Source organism: Triticum urartu, chromosome 5, assembly GCF_003073215.2.
Source record: "Triticum urartu cultivar G1812 chromosome 5, Tu2.1, whole genome shotgun sequence".
Taxonomy (NCBI): domain Eukaryota; kingdom Viridiplantae; phylum Streptophyta; class Magnoliopsida; order Poales; family Poaceae; genus Triticum; species Triticum urartu.
This window is the reverse complement of record NC_053026.1, coordinates 588,811,910-588,833,562: the sequence shown is the minus strand read 5'-3', so window position 1 is coordinate 588,833,562 and position 21,653 is coordinate 588,811,910. Positions and strand designations below refer to the sequence as shown.

At 45.2% G+C, this 21,653-nt stretch overlaps 1 protein-coding gene across 1 annotated transcript; it reads left to right on the top strand.

The window, feature by feature from the left end:
- Positions 1-2,986: 2,986 nt before the first annotated feature.
- Positions 2,987-3,592, top strand: LOC125506170 (glycine-rich cell wall structural protein 1-like). The gene has a single exon (XM_048671032.1). It carries the CDS (start codon positions 3,169-3,171, stop codon positions 3,421-3,423), a length of 255 nt encoding a protein of 84 aa, XP_048526989.1. The 5' UTR covers positions 2,987-3,168; the 3' UTR covers positions 3,424-3,592.
- Positions 3,593-21,653: the final 18,061 nt, after the last annotated feature.

Here is a 21,653-nt window from a genome sequence, read left to right as displayed (position 1 = left end):
TGAATTGTTCAAGATGTGTAGAGCTTTCACTGGGGAAGGTGTGTCTTAGATCTCTAAACTATTCGTGTAATTTTGATAGTAGTATTTTTAAGGTAGACTTGTTATCAAGACCCAAGACATTGATAACTAAATTACCAAATTCGTAAATTGGGTCCCTCTTATTTCGGCACTAAACTTTGTCATCAGATCCAACAATATACTTCATCACAGCTATCGTATTGCTTAGCTCACCACATAGTCAAATTTGTGCCTTGAGTTCCTCTGATTTGCGCTATGAACTAAAGTTAACTCAATGGATCGAGCAATTTATATTATGCACAATTCGATGGCATATATCTCATGTTGAAAGTAGGACTGTAGAAATATATTTATGCTTAGGCATTTATAGAAAATGTTTTCTCTCAAACGAACAAACTTTGGTCGGTCTTAGGCCTAACCATACGAACTGGCACCAAGGTTTGGGATGCGAGTGTTTCTTAATATGGACTCAGAGTCGCTCAACGAAGAGCCTCAGTCTTCGAGTACACCAGTAATGCAGCGACACGTTTTCCATCTAGAGCCCCTACTTCGTTGTCTTGCCTATCTTCACTTCTCCGAAATAATCATTCTTCATTTGGACTCTAGTACAGACTTTCACTACACTGCATCCACTCTATCGTATAATATTGTTTTGTGTATTACTATTATCAGGTGACATCGCTGGCCATAGTGAAGTGCAAAGTACCAACGTTGAGTGCAATTACCGATACTTCCTAATCCTGTGTGTGGCTCACCAGCAATCTAATAGTAGTTGAAGGTTGATCCTTGCTCACCATAGTATCAAACTAACTGGGTCTAACCATCTGACAGCTCCATGGTTCAACCTATTCATGTGACCATCTATCTTATAGATATGTACTCCCTCCGTTCTGAGTTACTTGTCGTAGATATGGATGTATCTAGATGTATTTTAGTTCTAGATATATCCATTTCCGCGACGAGTAATTTGGAACGGAGGGAGTACCACATATGTCTGCTAATATGTACATGCACATGCCTCACGACAACATCCTTAGCTAGTTCCAAATGCATTAATTTGTGGATGGTTGGTCGTCATCATTATTCATGGACATAACTTGTTTGGTGCAAACATAAGTCTAACTCACGTGAATGCAACCCATACACTGCCATGCTTCTGGGTAGCTTTGAGCCACGATTTGTTTCTTTGACTCCTATCAATTTTGAGCGACTGCTATTTAGGGCTTTTGTACAAGTTCTCAAAAGTGTCAAATTCTAGTGTACTGGAGGTGCACATTACATATGCACATCACCCTTTCACCATTTTGCTAGAAATATTGCAAGGTAAGACATGAGATATTGTAGTTTATTTTAGGTAAATTCACCTATACAATGTAGAAAAATGCTTGCGTACTTCAAAAAATATTATGCCATGCAAAAATGTACAACGTGTATTTGGGAAAAAAAATGCTACCATGTATTCAAAACATGTGTTTTTAGAAAATGTACATAATGCATTTCAAAATGTCCAGCGTGTATAAAAAATAAGTTTCATGTGTGGAATAAAAATGCACATTGGGTATTGAGAAAAAAGTAGATATGTGTTCAACAAAGAAAACTGATAAAAACCGACAAAGAAACAAAAGAAAAGCAAAGAAACTGAAGAAAATACAAGAAAGAATTAAGAAAAGAAAAGTATAAGAAATAAAGGAAAACCAGAAAAAATAAAATGAGAAAACAATTAAAACCGAATAAAACCATTGAAAATGAAAAGATAAAAAACACAAAATAAAAAAAGAAGAAGGAAAAACAGAAGAAGAAACTCGAGCAGAGTTTCTTTTTTAGGCAAACTCGCGAACTTTATTACCGCGTCACAATGTTTAGAGAGACGAACAAAAGAAGTATGATGACCAACCCCTAGAGTAAGTGAATGTTTTGCAAGATTGTGAGACTCGACATTCAAGGTCCTAAACTCATGTATGAAAGAACAAGAAATAAAGCTACTACCTATTTCTATGATTTCATGAATGACTGCTCCGTATTGCGTTGTGCTCCTTTCTTCGATACCATCAACCGCCACCTTACAATCTCAAGTCACTAAGATCTTGGTTAGACTAGCCACAGTGCGGAGTAATTTAGAGTAGTAACATGCATATGTTATCAGTCTACAGTGGGGAGTAACATCTGTGTGGTGTCATTTAACACTTCATTTATTAGATTATAGAGTCATCTTGTCTTGATATGTACTCTCTCCGTCCTGAAATACTTGTCATAGAAATGGATGTATTTAGACGCATTTTAGTTCTAAATACATCCACTTTTATTCATTTTCACGACAAGTAATTCTGGACAGAGGGAGTATGATGTTACTCATACTATGAGTAACTAGCTATATTACCACATGTCTCTTTTTCTTCATTAATTACTTGCCACAACATCTATTTTGCCTAGAGATGTATGATGTTGACATCTATGTTACTTTCATTGTGGGTAATCCTTGACCATGGCGAGTGCCCAGGCCTCCCTTATATCGCCAAACTTTCCAAAACAGTTGGATCATCGATGTAGTATTTGATAACAACCACCGAAGGGAGAGCTATTGGGCCACGGGCCTCACCTCTATTCTACGCAGCCCTGAATTCAATGCCTCGCGCCCCTCTTCAGCTCTACTAGACACACATTTACTCATCCTTCTTTTGTGAGAAAGCAATTTACTCATCCTGTTCTTGATCCCTGAACAAATATTCACAGCGCCGCTCTCACACAAGCCTCATTAAACCCTCACAAGTGCCTCATTTACACCCTCATCCCTGAACAAACATTTCTGCCCCGGTGTCTCCGTCGTACTCCTCCGCCTATTTAGCCAAACCACTAGTGCATCAGCACTGACAATCACAAGCACACAACACAAGAGAGAGTGAGTAGAAGTATAAGCTAGACTTGTCACTAGTGCAGCCCATGGCCATGAAGTCCTGTAGCACCATATAGCCTCGCTCCTGCTCTGGTTCGCACTGGCAGCACACGCCGTGGTGGCTGCGAGGACCGTGCCCGCTTCAGCTGGCGGCGTGGCGGAGGCCTCACTTCAAGCCGCCGCCACCACGGAGAAGGGCGCAGGTGACAGCAGGAGCGCGCGTGGCGGACGTGAAGAACCTGTTCGTGGGCGTGGGAGGCATGGGGGACCTGCCGGGCCTCCCGGCCGTCGGCGGCGGCTACGGCGGGGGCTTCGGCAACAACGGAGCCGGCTTCTTCACCGGCGTTACGGGTCCGCTTGGCGGCGTTGGGGGCGGCGTGGGGAGCATCACTTGGCTGCATGGCGTGGAGGGAGCTGGCGGTATCTCTATCGGAGGGTTCGCTGGTGGTGGCATCCCGTTCGGCGGGCTCGGAGGCAGGCACGGCAGCGGAGGCGCCGGCGCCGTGGCACCTTGAGTACGTCGTCTCGGCCGAGCTGGCTAGGGCGCTCTGCGACGTGCATATACTTGCGTGACCATATATGCACCTTATATGAAAAAAAATTAGTAATTCAACTGAAAGTAAAAAGTTTTTGATTTTTTTTAAATAAACTTGACCTTTCACAGAAAAAATATCCTTTTGACTTCTTTTCAATAAAGACAAAATTTTGGTTAAAATAGTGTGAATAGTGACCCATAATAGCAAACAAATTTTATCTTTTTTGCTGTGAGGTCAACTTTTGTTTTTTTTTCATCAAGATTTATATATCAATGCAAAAGTAAGTCAAGTGTTTTTTTTAAATAGTTCTTACCTATTCGGACTTTTTATTAAAATATTAAAAAAATTCCATATAGAATGCCTATACAACCAGGAACCAAAGTGTATTTACCATGATGGATCGCGCTAGCTTTGATAGGTACATGAGTGGACACAGAAGATCCTGTTAATGATGTCGTGCAGGGCTCCGACGAAATAGTTCCGTGTATCTGTAATTAGAAGTCGGCTGGCGCTTGTGTCCTCTGTCTGTGTGACAATATTAACACCCGTAGAGACAAGCTTATACCTCGCTGATTGCGATCTATATATGCACTACCCATCTAAACAAGACATCATCATGATACAAGTTGCTCTTCTACATGTGAACTTTATTAACTGAGGCCCAATAATCGCTTCAATGCACCATCGGTGTCAGCATTCACCTTACTGCTCAGACCTAGAGTACTCGTGTTGGTCTTCTTTCACTTCCAAAGCTCCACGTTACAAAACAGTAGCACATTGCACGGGCCGGCCGGAGTATATGCGCGCCAGTAAATAGTTTTTTTTTGAATGATTTGAAGATCGCTCACCACGCGGTAGGAGTACCTAGCTTGTTGAATAGTACACACTAGAAGCGAAAGCGCGCTTTGCTGTGCTGAGAAATAAGTATGGACATAAAACTGAAATTGTGATCCATCTTAGTTTGTTTTCCTGTTCCTATAGTAAGAGCAACTCCAATGGGGCGATCTATTTCGTCCGCCGTCGTCCATTTGGGTTGCGGAAAGTTGGCCCAACGCGCCGACTCAAACGGACGTGCGTCCGCTTTTTGTCTGCGTGCTGACCCATTCTCAATTCAATTTTGAGCCAATTTGCGTCGGTGCGGACACGAATCGGATGCGCGCCTACTCCCCTCCCTGGCCCGCCAATCGGTGGCAAAGCGGCCACTCTGAGCTGAACTAAGGAATGAAAACAAAGTAGTAAATCAAAGGAAGAAAACAGACTGTTCTTGTTCATTATAACTATTCAAAATTTCAAATCAAGTCACAAACACAAAAATTGCCATCCTGTATGTGGATTCTATTAAGTGAGGTGGAGTTCGGCCTCAATGCAGTACAATCGGTCTCAGCAATCACACTGCTGGCTCTGACTGAACTATGCATGTAGCTCCTCGTTACAAAGAACTAGTCGATTCACACGGGCTGACAGGAGTTTATATAAAGGATCAACATCTCAGGGCTCTGCTGGCCCGTCGTTTTTCTGGATTAACACCTCAGGGTTGTTTGATGGGCATAAAGAATCATCTTGGTAGAAACCACTAGACAATTAGAACAATGGTCAGCTATGCAGCTAGTCCACTCACATGGGTTGTAGGTCAACTGCCATCCAACCCCCGACCAAAACCAATTTAGCCATCCCCAACTCTCCGATCTGGGACTGGTGTCATGTTGAGTACTGAGGAACCCATGGAGCATATTAAAAAAACAAATTAGGAATAGAGAAAATGAATTTAATGTGGCAGTGTTAATGATGTGAGTGAATTGCTAGATCAAAGTTGAATTGTTCAAGATGTGTGGAGCTTTCGGGAAGGTGTGCCTTGGATCTTTAAACTATTCGTGTAATTTTGATAGTAGTGTTTTTAAGGCAGACTAGTTATTAAGACCCAAGACATTGATAACTAAATTACCAAATCCGTATATTGGGTTCCTCTTATTTTCGCACTTAACCTTGTCATCGGATCCAACAATATATTTTATCACAGCTATCATATTGCTTAGCTCACCACATTGTCAAATTTGTGCCTTAAATTCCACTGATTTTTGCTCTAAACTTTAAATGGATCGAGCAATTCACAGCTATCATGTTGAAAGTAGGACCGTAAAAATATAGTTATGTTTAGGCATCTATAGAAAATGTTTTCTCTCAAAAAAAAAACTTTTGTCGGTCTTAGGCCCAATGAAAACAATAGCGCGCTACAGAAAATAGCGTGGCCCCTGAAAATATGCTATTAGCGAGGCATTGTACATTGATTTACTTAGCGAGACAATTCTCTATATGCTATAGCGTGCTATTAGCGACGCTATAGCGCGCTATTTTTTTCAGTGCTTAAGCCTAACCATTCGAACCAGCACCAAGGTTTGGGATGCAAGTGTTTCGTAACATGGACTCAGTGTCGCTCAATGAAGAACCTCAGTCTTCTTAGTTTTTTGCGGGAAAAAGAACCTCAGTCTTCGAGTACACCAGTAATTTGGCGACAAGTTCTTCATCTAGGGCTCCTACTCTCGCCTACCTTCACTTCTCCGACATAATCTCTTCATTTGGACTCTACTACCAACTTTCAGTACACAGCATCCACACTCTCGTGCAATATTGTTTTGTGTATTACAAGTGACATCGCTGCCATAGTTGATTGTAAAGTACCAGCGTTGAGTGTAATTACCGATACTTCCTAATCTTGCGTGGCTCACCAGCAATCTAATAGTAGTTGAAGGTCGATCCTTCCTCACCATAGTGTCAAACTAACTGGGTTCAACCTATTCATGTGACCATCTATCTTATACTCCATCCATTTGAGGGACACGCTTTCTCGGACGGAGAGAGTAGATATGTACCACATATGTCTGCTAGTATGTACATCCGCATGCCTCACAACAACATCCTTGTTCCAGATGCATTTTATTTGTGGATGGTTGGTCGTCATCATTATTCATGGACATATCTTGTTTGGTGCAAACATAAATCTAACTCACATGAATGCAATCCATCTATTGCCATGCTTCTGGGTAGCTTCGAGCCATGATTTGCTTCTTTGACTCCTATCAATTTTGAGCAACTGCTATTTAGGGCTTTTGTGCAAGTTCTCATAAGAATCAAATTCTAGTGTACTGGAGGCACACATTACTACATATGCACATCACCCTTTCACCATTTTGCTAGAAATACTGCAAGGTAAGACACGAGACATTGTAGTTTATTTTAGGCAAATTCACTTATACAATGTAAAAAAATATTGCGTAGCTTAATTTGGAAGAAAAATGTACGCAATGTATTTCAAAATGTCTAGCGTATATAAAAAATAAGTTTCATGTGTGCAATAAAAATGCACATTGTGTAATGAGAATAAAGTAGATATGTGTTCAAAAAATAAAATTGATAAAAACCGAGAAAGAAACAAAAGAAAATCAAAGAAGCCGAAGAAAATACAGGAAAGAATAAAGACAACAAAAGTATAAGAAATAAAAAAAGAACCCGATAAAAACACAATGAGAAGACAAAGAAAATCAAATAAAATGAGAAGCCGGATAAAATCATTGAAAATAAAAAAAAAGCACAAAGTGAAACCAAAAAACCAAAAAGAAGAAAAGGAAACACGAGCAAAGTTTTTTTGGAGGGACATTTACATTTATCCCCCTAATTTACGCCCACTCTCAGATTTACCCGTAACTTTTTTATGTGCTGAAATTTGCCCCTAAAAAGCATTTTAGGTCACGAGAATGCCCTTCCAGCTGGTCAAAGTTGTTTGATCAAAACTTTGAAAATTCATACCAAAATCATATGAACTCAGAAGAACGCAAATAAGATATCAAGATGTTCATAAAAATAAAACCTATATGCGCATGTCATTTACGTTAATCGCCTAGACGTTCATTTATTGCATTCACCCAAAATAGTTTTTTAATGTTATAAACCCTAAAAAGCTTTAATTATTATTTTTGTCATGAATGTAAATGACATGTTCATATAGGTGATGTTTTTATGAACATTTTGATATCTTATTTGAATTCTTCGGAGTTCATATGGATTTGTTATGAATTTTTAAAGTTTTTGTCAAATAACTTTGACCAGATGGGAGGGCATTCTTGCGACCTAAATTGTTTTGAGGGGCAAATTCGAGCACATAAAAAATTTAGGAGTAAATTTGAGTAGTGGGTTAGAGTTAGGGGCACAAATGTTAATGTCCCTTTTTTCAGGCAAACTCACTCGCGAACTTTATTACTGTGTCACAATCTTTAGAGAGATGAACAAAATATCTCCAGGATGGCCAAACCCAGTATAGAGAGTTATTGGGCCACGGGCCTCATAGTCCCGCATGGCCGATTTGCCAATATTCTACGCAGCCCTGAATTCATTGCCTCGCACCCCTCGCCATGTTCACTACTCAACCCAAATTTACTCATCCTTCTTTTTTGAGAAAGCAATTTACTCATCCTGTTCTTGGTCCCTGAAAGAAAATTAACAGCACCCCACGCCGCTCTCGCACAAGCCTCATTTAGACCCTCACACCTGCCCCGGCCCGCTGTCTCCGTCGTACTCCTCCTCCGCCTATTTAGCCAAACCACAAGTGCATCAGCACCAACAATCACTTGCGCACAACACAAGAGAGAGTGAGCAGAAGTGTACTCGCTAGCTAGACTAGTGCGTCGCGAGCCATGGCCATGAAGTTCTGTAGCACCATATAGCCTCGGTCCTGCTCTACGTCACTGGTGGCGCACGCCGTGGCGGCTGCCAGGAGCCCAGGACCGTGCCCACTACAGCTTGCGGCGTGGCGGAGGCCTCACTTCAAGCTGCCGCCACCATGGAGAAACAGGAGGAGCGCGCGCCGCGGACACGAAGAACCTGTTCGTAGGCGTGGGAGGCATGGGGGACCTGCCGGGCCTCCCGGCCAGTGTCAGCGGCTACGGCGGGAGCTTCCGCACAACGGAACCGGCTTCTTCAGCGGCGTTACAGGCCCACTCGGCGGCGTGGGGAGCGTCACCCCATTTGGTCGCGTGGGGGGAGCTAGCTAGCGACATCCCTTCCGAAGGGTTCGATCGCTGGTGGTAGCACCCCGTTCGGCTGGCTCGGAGGCGGGTACGCCGCTGGAGGCGCCGGTGACGTGACATCTTGAGTAGAGTAGGTCGTCGTAGCCGAGTTAGCTAGGGCGCTCTGGGACATACATATCCTATATACTTAAGAAGTTCACCCCCACTATTTGATTTATCTCAACATGCAACATAGACACATCAGCATCCAATCACAACAAGCCACGTCACACATGATAAAGTCCCACACAGCCCACCTTCTGAAGTCATTTTCCCTGAAAAGAAAAAACAAAATCTATCCAATTTTCCCCACGCAGCCACGCCCCACGCCCCTGGTCAGACCCATCCCCTTCCTGCGCTTTGGCTTCTCCTCATGGCGGCGGCGGTGCTCCATCCCCATCGCCCGCCACATTTCCTGTGCGGCCCAGCAGCAGACGCGGTGGATGCGGCCCCTGTCCCCTCCCTTCGTGATATCCGGAAACAACAAATCTTTCGGCTTCTCCGCCCCCGCCTCTCCCCCTCCCCCATCAATAATATCCACCCCGCATCCCCAACCTTCCTTCGCTTCTACCATCCATCTCCCTCCGATTCGTCGCCTTGGTCATCTTCTTCGCGTTGGGTTTCAAGGTCGGCATGTCCTCTTCGCCTACCGATGTCATCCAGGGCTACCTTCGATTCTGATCGAGTGATCGTTCAACAATGAGGAAGTCCCATGGCGTTGTAGTCTTAGATCGTGACTGCCCCGTCAACGAATCATGAAATTATTCTCCTCACCAAAGGTTAGGCTCCGTATTCTCATCATGTCCCACCCATGTAGATCTGATGTTGTTGATTACTTTGTGCAATTCTGGGATTAGCAGTTCTCAAGTTAGGCAAAGTATGTATGTTCCATTATTTTATTAGACTGCAGCTTTTGATGTTGCAGGCCACAAGAACCGGTATCTAGCAGTGCCTCTAGCACTGCTTGGGAGTTTTTTAGGATCGTAAGACGATCGATCTGGAAGGGTGTCACGCCAACGGGGATCAGAGTATGCAAATCGATAGGACAAGGTCTTCTCGATCTCGCCTGGCTGGCCCAACCGCCCAATAGGGAAACTTGACCTTAATCTGCAGGTATATACTGTTCTTACTATAGTTTCATCCAAATTCGATCCATCAGCAAGCCGATCTATATGCATGTATTCCTGTGTTGCAGCTATATACAATGTCGACACGTGCGAGGTGGCCGTGGAAGGTTTACCCGCGGCCTGACGGCTGATGGCCAGGAGCAACATTGTTCTTCCATGTTTTTGATCTCACCCTTTTGATGCACGAGCGTTCCTCCATGTTTTCGATGCATAGCGTTCCTCCATGTTTTCGATCACACCCTTTTGATGCACGAGGCTTTGGCATCGGTCATAATAAAAATTGATGTTCTTTCTTTCTTTTTTGAGAAAAAAAGCAGCCATTCTTTCATTTGATCGGAGGAAAGATGTCAGATGAAAAGAGAAGGAAAAAGGATCAGATGGGAAAACAAGCTAGCGCGGATATTCATTATTTCCCTACATTTGGAAATTATTATATTTAAGGGTCAGTTGCATTTGGTGTGCTTTAGCCAACTCCGGTATGAAGTTTTTGTTATAGCTTGGTTGCTTTTGTTTCATGCAATTGGCGCTTTCTGAATATGCACAAAAAAACCTTTCAGCTGTGAGCTCTGTCGAAATGTATATGTGTATACTAACTTTCCTTCTAATGCATGTACTTATTCTCCATGAAGTAATTATTTGTTTAAAGGTAATTTTCAGGTCATGTTTATTCAACACTACTGGGAACCGCTGAAAGCTGTACAATGATGGCGACCATAAGTGTTACCAATAAACAATGAGGCAAGTATGGTTTCCATGTTTGGTTTTAACCTAACACATGATTGTACAGAGTTATTTTCTTATTTGCGGAAATTTGATTCTGTGTTACTTACGGGATTGACAATCATTGATTCTTTAGTTGTCTGACATGTGATCGTCCCCTCCATTAACTGCAAAATATGCCTTTGAATCCCTCCGGATAAATTAATTATAGTTGTTTGTTAAAACTTGAAGTAGGAGCCTCACTTATTTTTAAATCTTATACTCTTTTCAGTATTTTGAAGGAAGCGCTTCTAGCATGGCGGAAGTCATGTAATTGTAAAGGCTGCAACCTTGATTTTCACAAAAAGGGTGCCTCACTGAGTTTGGAATTACGCCATTGCGGACAATGGAGCCGGCTTTTGGGTCCTTCCCTTACATAAGAAAGGCATGCCTTCGGGCTTCTTCATATTTTCCTGACGGTCAAGTTTTTTTGTTAATAATTTCCAGCGATAAAAAAATTCTGCTTTCACACTCCTCTTTTATGTTTGCGTGTTTGAAATAATTTTGATCTTATGTTTTATTATGTTCCGTCTAATGTTGGCATGTCTTCAAAGCGAAACCATCTTATTTGCAAACCTTGAAGGCGTGTATTGTTGACTGAAATGTTATAAGTAAAACTGAGGATGCTTACTTATATTGCTTCCATCCTTCCTTTGTTACACATCAATACAAGAAAGTTGGATAGGGGACAACACTAACTCCACACATCAAGTGAACTATAGTATCCCGTAGCAACGCGCGGAGTATCATCTAGTTCTCTATGTGCGTAATCATCTGGCGTGTTGCCCCATGGCGGATCGTGCTAGTTTTGCGTTAGTACGTGGGCGGACCTACATCCTTGTCATACTGTCGCGCTCGAGGGTTCGGACGGAGTAGTCCCGTATAGCCCGGGTGCTGGCACGGTGAGTAGTCACAGGTGCGTGAGTGCTATCTTTGCAGCAAGGTCATATTTCACAATTCTTTTCTTCTTCAGTTTTTTTTTTTCAACAGCGGTGATGTTGTGAACGAACTTTTGTAACATAGGTAATGTTACAGAATTTTTGCAATGGAAACGTCGCTGCATTGCCGATGCATGTCGCGGGAGCAAAACCGTCGTTCGCCAATGCTGTATGGAACACCACCGATGTTGCAAAAAGGCACATCAAAAAAGACCTTGATGAAAAAAAAACATCTGCACGTACGCGCCCGACCGTGGCCATGACCATTGAGAAGCTCCAGCTCGGGCCCACCCCTCTGTGCCATGCATGTGCGCCCCGGCCGTGGCCACGCCCCGGTAACTCAGCGCACGCACATGCACGAGCTCCATCTAGCCCTGGCCGCCGTAGGTCAATCGGACGAGACTTGCCTGCTCCACCGGCGTGTGCCCATCCGTATTCCCGCATACGTGACTTGATTTGAATGGAAGAAAATAAGATCCGGCCTCATCCTCTAAAAATCAGGGGGGAGGGGGGGATGATTAGATTAGAAAGAAAAGAGGAAAAAAGACAACCGTAGGATGAAGTGGGAGCACGGATGGGAGCATGGAGAGGGAGCAGGCAAGCCGGATCCAAGTCAATCTGGCAGGTAATTACTGTATTAAGGCTTGGTAATGGACCAGTTTTAATTCCCACACGGAATTTGTGGGTCAAGTGCCTTATCCAGTGGTTAAGACCGGGATGGGGATATTATAAGGCTGGCCATAGTGAGAGTAACATCACTAGTAACATCACACTTTTCAAGATAATTTTGCTTATGTGGCACATATTTAATGATGAGAGAGGTGATGGTGGTAACTTAGCTAGTTACTGTAACATCACACAAACCAATACAATATGAGTCTATAGGCTAATAAATGAACCATAACATGACAACACACATATGTTACTACCCACTGTGAAGGTAGTAACTTAGCCTAGTAAAATGTAATGTTACTAGTTTAAGTTACTCCCTATTATGGCTAGTCTAACATTACCCATAACCGTTATGTGCCTTACCTATGAATGGTCATACTTACGGGCCCTACATTCAGTAGACCATAGGTAATTTCCGTCTGCGACCATCCAAATTTCTCCCCATCCCACCCATTTTCTAAAAATATTCCAAAGAAAGCCATAATGTAGCTACAACACACCCCCAAATAGCCTCACATGTTGTTTATTGTGTTGAAATGTTGTTGTTTTCTCCAGAAATTTTATTGAATATTGTTGTTGATTGCGGGTATGCTTTTCGTTGTGGGGATGGGAATTTTTATATCCGAGCAGACGGGGACGGGAATGGGAGTCAAAATACATAGTTGGTTAATCCCCATTGTCGGCTTGAACCATAGGTGCGTGTCAGAGAAGACGAGAGATAATAATATGATAAAAGTAAAACTGGGAAAAGGGAGGAGATAAGGTTTGTGGAGCCCATGGGACTCGTGTAGCGTAGAGAAGGCGATAGACGCCCGGTGTGTTTTCAGCTGGCTAAACAGAATCATTTCCCTTTACTCGTCATGTGCTTGATCCGTGAGCAAACAGTCATTGCAACCCACACCTGCCTCGGTGTCTTCTTCGTACTCCGCCTATTTAAACAGCAAACTCCGCGAGACCGCAAGTGCATCAGCACCAACGATCATTAGTGCACAACACAAAAGGGTGTGTACAAGTATACTCGCTAGCTAGACAAGGGCAGTGCGCGCCATGGCCAAAATGTCCTGTGGCACCATATAGCCTCGCTCCTGCTCTGCCTCGCACTGGTGGCGCACGACGTTGCGGCTGCCAGGACCGTGGCTGCTTCGGCTTGCCGGATGACTCACTTCCGGCCGCCGCCACCACGGAGAAGGGCGCCGGTGACATGAGGAGCGGGCGCAGTGGACGCGAAGAAGCTGTTCGTGAGCGTGGGAGGCATGGGGGACCTGCCAGGCCTCCCGGCCAGTGTCGGCGGCTACGGCGGGGGCTTCGGTAACAAAGGAACCGGCGTCCTCACCGGCGTAACCGGCCCGCTCGGCGGCGTCGGGGGTAACGTGGGGAGCGTCTCCCGGTTCCTTGGTGTCGGGGGAGCTGGCGGTATACCTTTCAAATGGTTTGCTGGTGGTGGCACCCCGTTCGCCGGCCTCGGAGGCGGGTACGGCGGCTGAGTCGCCGACGCCGTGACACCTTGAGTACGTGGTCGTGGCGGAGCTAGCTAGGGCGCTCTGCGGCGTGCATATATGTGCGTGACCGTCTGGTATCTTGTGGCATGGTGGAACATGCTAGCTTCGCGTAGGCATACAATGGGTGGACCTAGAAGATCCTGTTAATGATGTTGTGCAGGCACTGGGTTCAGACGAAGTAGTTCCGTGTATCCGGGTGCTTGCACGATAAGTAGCCACAGACTCACAGCCTCACAGGTGCGCCAGTGGTCGTCGGAGAGTAGAAGTCAGCGTTTGTGAGGGCTGTGCTTGCTTGTGTTTCGTCGTGTGAAAATGAAAGGAACGTATCTGCCGTGGCGTGCGCGAGTTGGTCTGCTCGCGCGCTGGTCCAATAACTCCGATGTATCTGTGTCTTCTGTCTATGTGACAATATTAACATCCGTAGAGACAAAGCCTATACCTCGCTGATTGCGATCTATATATGCACTAACCATCTAAACGAGTCATCATGATGATACAAGTTGCCCTTGTTGTACATGTGAACTTTATTAACTGAGGTCCAATCGCTTCAATGCACTATCGGTGTCAGCTGGCTCGGAGCTAGCGTACTCGTGTTGGTCTTCTTTCACTTCCAAAGCTCCACGTTTTTTACCAAAACACTGGCACATTACACGGGCCGGCCGGAGTATACGTGTTAGGATTAACTAATTAGTTTAATTAATGGAAATCTCTGCTTAGCAAAACCGATGTACGGGTTCTCTCCCGATGGGTCACGTCCTATTGTAACGGACGCGTTCTTTCGATCCATCTCTTGTAAAGGACGCCCCTGTGCGACCCGTCCCTTCCAGGGATATAAATATGTACATCATCGACATCCATCAATAGTGATTGACTACTGTTCATTCGCTCAGTTTCTTTACACGTTATCACGCACGTCTCACTAGCGAGAGCGACATGCCACACACAGGAACTCGCCGGAGAAGGACTTGGAACGGTGAGGATGTCGTCCCTCGCCTCCCTTCTCCTTGGTCTTCTCTGGGAAGAAGGTCGCCGCCATTTCCTTGCCGAGCAGTGCCGCCGGTTCGTCCGCCATCGATGGGGGACACCACCAGCAGTTTCTGGCCTTGGCATTAACCGCCGCCAGAACTTTGCTGGAGGACGCCGCCATCACGCGGGCGCTGGACGACGCCGTCGCGCCACGCCGGAGAACCGCCGCCTGGCCACGCCGGTTGACAACCGTCAGGGTCTGGACCCAGGGCTAGTTGCCGGACTGAATGCTCCACCACTGCAGAACGCTGGGATGGGCGTGCAAGAGCCTCCAGTTGCCGCTCCATCCACACCACGGTGGTGTCGTGTGCACGGATATGGCCCGTGCCCCGCTCGCTCCAGTGGCACACGTCTGCCGTCACCAACGCCGGCAGAGGAGGAGGAGCGGGAGATCGTCCACGACGTACCTGCACGCGGCTACAGCCCGGCTCTGACGCGCGTCGCCAACGCCAGGGGCGATGGCCTCGTCTTCATCCTGGACGCGGTCACCACTGCCGGAGCAAGTGGCAGCACCGGTCCAGGGCCTGAGATGGTCACCGCAGGGACAAGCAGCGCCCCATGGGCGTTTGGCCGCTCCCCTGCTCCTCGCGGCGAACAAGGCCCCTTCCTCTTCGGCACCGGTGGGACGCCTGCCACGGACGTCGCCGGAACGAGCGGCAGCGCAGGTCCGCCCAACACCGACGCGAGCTGCCGTCTCCTCTTCGGCCGCTCCGTCGCCGCCGTTGACCGTCGTCCTGGACGCCGTCCAGGAGCGTGGGATCCGACGTCGCTCGGACTCGCCAACAGACTCCAGAATGGAGTGGACATCCCTGACTACAGCCCCTCGTCGGACGAGGAGGACTCCCTTCCTTCATCGCCGGCAGCTCGCCGGTGAGCGCGTGTACGGCGCGGCGGCAGGAACAGAGGAGGGTGCCGCTGCGTGGGATGGGGATCGGGGGCGGTAGGGGAAACCCTAACCGTCGACCGCTTTTATTCAGCGCTAAAGCGGTGCCGGGCCTGTTGGGCTGAAAGACTTGATGGGCTGCGACCTAAGCCTTGCAGTACTGTAGCACTGGGCTGTGCTACTGGTTTGGGTCTCCCTGTATGCGACCCAGGACCGTTTTTTTTTTCGTTTTTCTTTTTCTGTTTAGTTCTTTAACTACCAGTTTGAAGTTGTGACTAGTTATTTAGTAATTTGTGTAAATTACTATATTGTATTGTTCAGTAATTTGTGTGTATTACTGTATTGTACAAGTACAATGTATGTCAACGTATATGTTCCGGCAATTTGGCAATTGCTATATGTTGATCAATATACATGCATTGTTTTATTTACAACACAATTAATTTGCTATGAGAGTAAATTAATAAGCATGATGAAATTAATAAGCATGATGATTGCATGCAGGATATGGCTGACATATCTAAAAAAGAGTTTGCTGAACTTGCCGTCGATGGTTCTAACTATTTGACATGGGCAATGGATGTCAAAATCAATTTGACGGCCAAGGGACTCAATTCCGCTATAACCACACCTGCCCAAGGGGCTGCATCCGTAACAGACATAATAAGGTATTCATCGTTGCACTTCATTCGACATCATCTTCACCCTGACCTAAAGTGAGAGTATCTGATGGAGGAGAGCCCTCTGACACTCTGGAACTCCTTAAAGGAGAGGTATGATCAACAAAGGGCGGTGATGTTGCCTGAAGCGCAACGGGAATGGGCACTAGTCCGATTCCAAGAATTTAAGTCTGCAGCTGCATACAATTCTGCTGTTCATAAGATCAACTCCAAGTTGAGATTCTGTAATAGTGCAGTTTCTGATGCTGATCTTATTGAAAAGACGCTTTCTACTCTCCATCCTTCTATGAGGATACTTGCTGAACAATATCATCAGCAAAAGTATAAGAAGTATTCCGAGTTGATTTACTCGCTGCTTCAGGCAGAGAAGCACAATGAGCTTCTTGAGAAGAACAATTTGGCTTGTCCAACAGGAACGATGCCTCTGCCTGAATCACACTTCAACTCTAAGAATACTCAAAAGTTCAATGGTTCCAAAAAGAACCGTAGGACATTCAATGGAAAGTGGAAGCGTAATGAGAAGCAGAATAAGTATGGCGTCCAAAAGGGAAAAGTTTCTTTCAAGAAGAATGAAAGGGCTAGCAACACCGGTTGCTTCAGGTGTGGTTGTAAGGAACATATTGCAAAGAAGTGTGACACTTCAAAGCATTTGGTGGAATTGTACCAACAGTCACTTGGAAAGGGCAAGAAGGCTCAGGGGGACCAGTATGAAGCACACTTCACTGTAAATGAAGATGGTACCCCTATGGTTGATGGTTCTCGAGATGATTCTCTGAACATGGACAACCAGGAGCAGAATCAGCAAGTGGAAGATCCAATACTAGATGTCGATGACATGCTAGTGGAATTTGGTTCTACTGACATATATGGAGACCAGATTTAGTCTCATTTGTCTAAGTATTGTAATGATGTTATTAAACATATTACATGTGTTGTAAAATAAGTTATGTCCTTAGACATAATGTGTTTGCTATGTCGTGTGACATAGAGCTTGTAATGAGTACAAGACATATATAGTTTGTAATGTATGTATTGATTCTATAAGAGTTTGATTATATACTGAACTTTGTTCTTTTACTCTACAGAACTTCAAGGAATAACACAATGGAGGAGGAAATGTGTTTAGTGGATAGTGGATCTACTTACACGATACTTACGAAGATGAAGTATTTCCAAACACTCAAGAAGAGTAATGGAAGTGTCATGACAATTGCTGGTCGAGACACGGTAATTGTTGGTTCTGGTCAAGCTACAATTACACTCCCTATGGGTACTAAATTGGTAATCCCGGATGCTCTACTGTATCCAGATTCTACTCGTACCTTGCTGAGTTTTAAGGATATCCGCAAAAATGGTTTCCATGTGGAAACTAATGAAGAGAGTGGGGCTGAATGCCTACTCATAACTCAGCAAAAGGGATTTTGAAAGGAAGTCCTTGAGAATTTGCCTTCTCTATCTTCTGGGTTGTATTATACATACATTAAACCAGAGACGCATTTGGTGTACAAGATAGTTTTTCCGAATCTTGATAAGTTCAAGATTTGGCATGGTCGCCTGGGTCATCCTGCTATTGGGATGATGAGAAAAATTATTGATGGTTCTGTTGGACACAACATAACGGATAGAAAGTTCCCAAAATCATCGGATTTTGTATGCACAACATGTGCAACTGGAAAATTGATCACAAGGCCATCTTATGTGAAATTAAAGGATGAGCCACTCAATTTCCTTGAACGCATCCAAGGAGACATTTGTGGTCCAATACAACCGTTATCTGGACCATTCAGATATTTCATGGTCCTAACTAATGCATCAACGAGATGGTCGGCATCGATTATGATGAAACATATTCTCCTGTTATGAGTGGAACAACGTTCCGATATTTAATATCACTGGTAGTGAAAATGAATTTGTCTATCCAACTGATGGATGTTGTGATTGCATATTTATATGGGTCACTGGATTCAGATATTTATATGAAAGTTCCTGAGGGAATGAAGCTTCCGAATCCAAAGGCTAATCGCAACATGTATTGCGTAAAGCTTCAGAAGTCATTATATGGCTTAAAGCAGTCGGGAAGAATGTGGTATAACCGACTGAGTATATTCCTTCTTCAGAAGGGTTACTCAAACAACAGTGATTGCCCATGTGTGTTTATTAAGAAATCTAAGAATGGATTTTGCATTATTTCTATGTATGTGGATGATCTAAATATCATTGGGACTACACAAGAAATACATGAGGCAAGTAATCATCTTAAGACGGAGTTTGAGATGAAAGATCTGGGTAAGACTAAATTTTGTTTGGGCTTACAACTTGAACATCTTCCTTCAGGAATACTTGTTCATCAATCTGCTTATATCCAAAAGATTCTTGAGAAATTTAATATGGATAAAGCATATCCATCGAAAACACCAATGGTTGTTAGATCTCTTGATAGAGATAAAGACCCATTTAGACCTAAGGGTGATGATGAAGAGGTATTAGGACCTGAGTTTCCTTACCTCAGTGCTATTGGAGCACTAATGTATCTAGCAAACTACACCAGGCCTGATATATCATTTACAGTAAATTTATTGGCTAGATTCAGTGCATCACCAACAAAGAGGCATTGGGTTGGTGTGAAGAACATTTTCAGATATCTTCAAGGCACCAAAGATCTTGGTTTGTTCTATCGAAAAAATCAATATAAGACCATGGTGGGATATTGTGATGCTGGATACCTATCGGATCCCCATAATGCCAGATCACAGACTGGTTTTGTCTTCTTGAGTGGAGGTACGGCTTTTTCTTGGAAGTCGACAAAACAAACTCTGGTGGCTACATCCACGAATCATTCTGAAATTATTGCTTTGTTTGAAGCATCATGTGAATGTGCATGGCTTCGCAGAATGATTAACTTTATTGAAAGTTCAAGTGGGATTGGATCATTGGAATCACCCACTATTATCTATGAAGATAATGCTGCATGTATTACACAGATGCGAACATGTTATATAAAGAGTAATATTACAAAGCATATTTCTCCTAAGTTATTTTATCCCCATGAGTTACAGCAGACCGGGGAGATAAATATTTTGCAAACGAAGTCATGTGATAATTTTGATGATTTGTTTACAAAGTCATTACCAAGTTCTTTATTTGAGAAGTACATCAATGGAATTGGTATGAAACGACTTCGGGATTTGCAAAGTTCAGGGGGAGTGTCTCCCTGAATGATAATCTGTTTGTGATCCTCGGATCTTTAATATTGCACTCTTTTCCTTTATAAGTTTTCCTAAATGGTGTCTTATGGGAGGTTTTTAATGAGGCAATAGTAATGCAGGCATTGTGATATGTCGGTTTCTCCTTATTTTTCCACTGGGTTTTTGGAAGGAGTTTTTGATGGCATATTGTACATATCTCCTCATATTTTTCCTATAGGGTTTTTGGAGGAGACTAATCATGATGATGATGATCAAGATGTTGAGGATGATGTTTACAAGAATAATTGAAGCAGAGATTAGGGGGAGTGTTAGGATTAATTAATTAGTTTAATTAATGGAAATCCCTGCTTAGCAAAACCGATGTATGGTTTCTCTTCCGATGGGTCACGTCCTATTGTAACGGACGCGTTCTTTCGATCCATCTCTTGTAAAGGTCATGCCTGTGCGACCCGTCCCTTCCAGGGATATAAATATGTACATCATCGACATCCATCAATAGTGATTGACTACTGTTCATTCGCACAGTTTCTTTACAATATGCGCGCCAGTAAATATGGTTGATGTTGCAACTAAGCGCTGGGATTTGGTAGCTTACATACCTTTTCTTTAATGATTTGAAGATTGCTCACCACGCCTGTCGTGCGGTAGGAGTACATAGCTTGTTGAATAGTTGTACATATATAGTTATGCCGCCTGCCCACTTGTCATAAAGACCACGTACGACACATAACACAGGCAGGTAAACCGCTCGAGGTTGTAGAGTTTGTTGAAAATGAAGCCCCACGTCTAAATTCCTGAAATTTGTACTATGTCCTCTTTGATCCCAATCTAAATAAAGCTTCAAGGCGTTTTAGGAGTGGATTTGATGACGTTGCATTGGGAGGTCAGGAATGCTGACTTTGACTAAATTATGATTGCCACTCAGTGTCGACTTGTCATATATATCCTCTCTCCAAGTATCTTCACTCCAAATCCTGTCTTCCTCCGAGCCTCATCGACGGGGCTTCCTTGTGCCCACAAAACGACCACGGGGGGTGATTCACTTCCTCTTCTTCATCAATGTGTAGTCAGTTCAAAATTGTGTAGTCATATTTATTTATTTATGATTTTTTTCTGCACGATATCAACGTACTGTATGACGTTTTTGCCAAAAAGTTGTGTAGTCATTTGACTATACAGCTCTTTCGTGGCTTCACCACGCGGCTACCCCACTGCACCAGCTAATCCTCATCTTGTCATGATGTGCCAGGCTCGTTCGGCTGTTGGTTCTTGATCATGTCGTATTCTTGGCGTTAGCTTTAAATGGATGAAACAATTTTGATTATCCATAATTCAGTGGCATATAGTCATGTTGCAAGTAGGCATGTAAAAACACAGTTATGTTTGGGCAGCTATAGAAAATTTTCTCTAATGATCCTGTCTCATTTTGAAGAGGTCGCCCGCCCCCCGCGTCGCCCTCCTCTGGCGACACGGGAGGAACCCTAGCCGCCGCCGCTCGCGGGCACTCCACCCCCTCCCTCGCGCTGCCACCGCCGGAGGGCCGGCCGGCGAAGCCGTGCCGGACCCCATGAAGGTGGCGGCGGGGCGGATCTGGCTTCCCCGCGCACTCCATCACCACCCCGCGCCCTCCATCACCTCCCCATGCCTCGACCCCCCACGACGGCTGTCTGCTGGTCCGGCGGGGCTGCGTGTACGCCCTGGCTGTGCCACGCGGCCGCATTCGGCCTCCACTCGTTAGTCTGCTCCTGCGCGGCTCAGGCTTGCCATGCCTCCCCCCTTGCCAGGTTCCATCCTTGGCAGTCGCGGACGCCCCCACCCCCAACCCCTCCAGCTACGCCCCCCACCCCTGCCGGTCCGGCGATGGATGTGCCATGCCCTGGCCATCCCTGCAACTCCCCCTCCCACCGGTGGTGCGCCCCGGCCTGCCATTGGTGCTGCGGCTGGGCGTGGGACTTGCGCCGGGTTGTGGGATGCGTACGGCCTGCCTTGCGCACGCCCCCTCCCCTCCCCGACGACACTTCCTCCCCCTCGAGCCAAGGTGATAGCTTTCGTGCAGCGGTGGGGAGGCTTCAGTGGTATTGGCAGGCGTGGGGCACCCCGTGATGGGTCCTTGCCGGCGCTGCTCCGGCCCTGGTGGCCTTATACCCACGTTTTCCGGTGTCCTAGGCTTGCCGGTGTTCTATGCCGGGCGGCCTCGGCCTCGACAACCAGCGGCTGCGTCCCTTCCAGCTTGCTTGGCTCGTCGATGTCCTGACGGCTACGACCAGGGAAGTTTGGATCTGCGTCCCTCTAGTCCCAGCTTGCCGTCGTCATCTCCCCTCACGGTGGTCTCTGCCTCATCGTCGACCATACCCTGTACGCC